This window comes from Poecilia latipinna, unplaced genomic scaffold (genome assembly GCF_001443285.1).
Source record: "Poecilia latipinna isolate Pla-1442-1.1 unplaced genomic scaffold, P_latipinna-1.0 Scaffold385, whole genome shotgun sequence".
NCBI lineage: Eukaryota > Metazoa > Chordata > Actinopteri > Cyprinodontiformes > Poeciliidae > Poecilia > Poecilia latipinna.
The window spans coordinates 292,274-295,530 of record NW_015113001.1 but is presented as its reverse complement, the minus strand read 5'-3'; the positions used below and the strand labels follow the sequence as shown (position 1 = coordinate 295,530).

Below are 3,257 nucleotides of genomic sequence, written 5' to 3'. Positions count from 1 at the left end.
TTACTGATGTCTGAATATTTTAGTTTTTGACATTTCAAAAATCTGTTAACTTCTCAAAGGGAATGTAGTTGATAAACTAATGCAGCATCAACATGAAATGGTTCCTGCTGAGATTTTTGTTGTTCTGAGCAGAAAATGTTGATTTGAACTGGGATGAATTTGTTAGTGTGATGTAGAGACGAACAGCTGCTCAGACCGGGTCAAAGGTCAGGACAGATGGCTCTGAATCAAACATCACATTAAAAATCAGAGACGCTAATAATTAAATATCTTTAACTGTGTTTAAACATCGAGGTAAAAAACTGAAAGTTTTGGTTTGAAATGTTTTCATCCAAACTCTGCAGACCTTCCTCAGAAGTTCTTTTCTGTTCAGGTATTTCAGTTCATCCTCTTCTTGTAAAGCCTCCATGTGTTTCTTCTTCCTGCAGGTTTTTAAATCTGATGTTTGCAGAGTGGAGGAGAATCGTGGGTTTAAAACGTCGTTATTTTTCATTTCCAGTTTCTAAAATCTTTTCATCTGAAAGCTGATGTGTCATTTATCACCAGAGGCTGTTTATCCATCAATATTTAATAAGTTCAATAAGTTGTATTTTACCAGTCAACAATAACTAACAATAATTATTAATGAATAACACATTTAAAAATAAAACCCTCATTTATCTGGGATGTTTTTTGTAAGAGATGTTGCTTTTATTTTTAATCTATTCTTTGTTCTTTCAGTTTTTAATTTTTTTCTCTGATTAATATTTATGAACCTTCATCCTACTGAAACATCAGTTCATGACATTTGAATCAAAACCGACTTTTCATCCGTTTTATTGACTTATGACTTTTCTTCTGATATCTGTTTTTTAAATCAGAGGAGAACCTTGGCTCGGGTTCCAGAACCAGAACCAGAACCTGGACTGTTCCTCACCTCGGTGGGATCAGACATCTTAAACTCCCATCCGTCTCCGGTCCAGGAGATGAAGGTCCGGCAGGCGGAGTCCAGAAGAAGCTCCAGTAGAAACTGCCACAGCTGGATCGGACCAGAACCTGGAGAACCGGAAGAAACTTTAATGTTTCATCTCTTCACCTGAAATCATTCCGGATTTGATTCTTCAGACCTGGATACGCTGACATGCCCGTTACCTGCCCCTCCCTCTCTGGCCTCTGCAGGTGAGTGTTCTTGCGTTTGGCCACACGGGGGCAGTAGTGCTCTGCAGGCTGAGTGCTGGGGTTCGACGGGCAGGAAGAAGAAGGAGGAAGAGGAGGAGGAAGAGGAGCAGGAGGGTGAAGCGGGCTGGAGGTGAAGCTGGGAGGTGAATATTCAGGCCAGAAGGGAGAAACCTGTCTGTGTCCGTCTGAGTCGTAGAAACTCTGATCGCTTTTATCTGGAGAAACACGGAAAGATCCGGAGTTAAACGGGAATACCGGGAATGTGGGATGTAAGGGAGGCCGTCTGAAAAGTTACACTGTAAAAAATTAACAGAAATATTTTGGTTTATTTATCCTGTCAGTCATATTTTCACCAAGTTATTCATATATTTAGAAATGTCAGAGTTCCAGATTAAACATCACAATAAGAATATTGAGTTTTCAAACTAAGTATTTAGTTTAGAACTCTCCTCATTTGCCAATGCCGATTGCTGAGTCACTGATTCTGAACAGTTTATCGGTTCTGAACTTGAAAATGAAGAACTGGAGAAGCGTTTCCCTCTGGTCAGACGTGACCGACGTCTGGCAGCAGCTGACCTGCAGGTTGGAACGTTGGAACCTATGTGAATATTTAGATTGGACGTTTATAAATGTCTGAATATCATGGTGGAAATATGACTGTAAAAGGATCCGACAGGATAAATAAATCATTTTTACAGTGTAACTTTCCTGGAGCGGTGCGCTGCTGGGCTCAAGGTCTCACTCTGGAACGGGTTGGATCCTCTCCGGGTCAGAAACGGGCTGTGGCTGCCCTCCAGGCCCGGGCTGAACGGTCCGGCCTGAGGCAGGTTCTGGTAGGTCTGCAGGGTCTCCTGGTACCCAGTTTGGTTCTGGTCCAGAGTCAGACCGTCTGGGGATGAAGGAGACAGTCAGACAACCAAACAAACCTCAGAGGCAGCCGGTCAGCGCTCTGCGGTCCGGCCTCACCGTGCGGGTACAACCAGGTAAAGTCCTGGTGTGAGTCCAGGTTGAAGAGTCCGGTATCGGTGGTACCTGCTGAGGAAGACGGTTCCATCAGAACATTCAGACCCGGAGCGGAGCGTTAACAGGAAGCGCCTGGAGGTTTTACCTTTGCTGTGGTGGTAAAGGTTTGGAGCTTTAGGCGGTTCTGGGTAGTACTGCTGCGGCCCGAAGGCCTTACTGTCCAACAGGAGGGACGGGTCTTCACCTGGACAGTCTGGAGGTCACACACACACACACACACACACACACACACACACACACACACACACACAGTTAGATGGTTCCTCCCTGCCTCAGTTCAGGTCTGGATCAGAACTGATCCTCTGACTCACATCCAGGATTAAATGTCAAAATGTTGACCATAAAAGAAAGAAAATGCAGCAAATATTAATAAAACATTTTCATATTTTCCCTGCAGGTCACAGGCTGACTGATTTTGCATTTCAGAAAAATTTGACAATTTAGTTTAGATTTTAATAAATGAAAGGAAGCTGCAAACAGAACCATCTGAAAAGCTTCGATCAAACTCCTGGTTCTGAGTGTGCTCTGGCCTCCAGGCCGCCATCTTCATGAGTTCAGCCATGTTTTAAATTCTCCCTGCATGGAGGCTTTATTTCTAACTTTGAACAGTTAAATGTGATAACTGTGTGAATGTAGCAGCGTGTTCAGCTGCTTCCCTGCTCGGCTCTCATCAGCAGGAGGAAACGTGTGATGCTCTGAGTGTTAATGACATGAATGGATGGAGACGCTGCAGGGAGGAAGCTGAGCAGGGAGGGGAGGAAACACCAGCGGAGGGAGTGACAGAGCAGTGATGGAGGGATGGGAGGAGGAGGAAGAGGAGGCCGGACTCTAAATCTGTTGGAGGAGGAAATCTGGAGGAAAGGATTAGAGACGACAGACGGAGCGAGTCTTCAGCCTGACCACCCGGCCTGGTCCGGCCCGGTCCGGCCCGGCCCAGGTCAGGGTCTGGCTGAGGCCCTCTGACAGACATGATGACACAGTCTGCAGCACTTCCTGCGTCCTTCAGCTGCTCAGCTCAGAGGAAACACCTCAGATAAACACGCAGAGCCTTCCTCCTCCTCCTCCTCCTCCTCCTC

General features: G+C 45.5%; 1 protein-coding gene across 2 annotated transcripts in view; it reads right to left on the bottom strand.

Annotated features, from left to right (window-relative positions):
* The window catches only part of etsrp (ETS1-related protein), an 11,135-nt gene that overhangs the window by 4,150 nt on the left and 3,728 nt on the right, over positions 1 to 3,257 (bottom strand). Inside the window, exons 3-7 of one of the 2 annotated variants that reach the window (XM_015036920.1) lie at positions 2,267 to 2,374; positions 2,125 to 2,193; positions 1,901 to 2,047; positions 1,107 to 1,373; positions 917 to 1,035 (exon numbers count right to left, since the gene is read on the bottom strand). In XM_015036920.1, coding sequence (XP_014892406.1) covers positions 917 to 1,035; positions 1,107 to 1,373; positions 1,901 to 2,047; positions 2,125 to 2,193; positions 2,267 to 2,374 — 710 coding nt within the window. The remainder of the gene's footprint in view (positions 1 to 916; positions 1,036 to 1,106; positions 1,374 to 1,900; positions 2,048 to 2,124; positions 2,194 to 2,266; positions 2,375 to 3,257) is intronic. The other variant, XM_015036921.1, reaches the window with a different exon arrangement.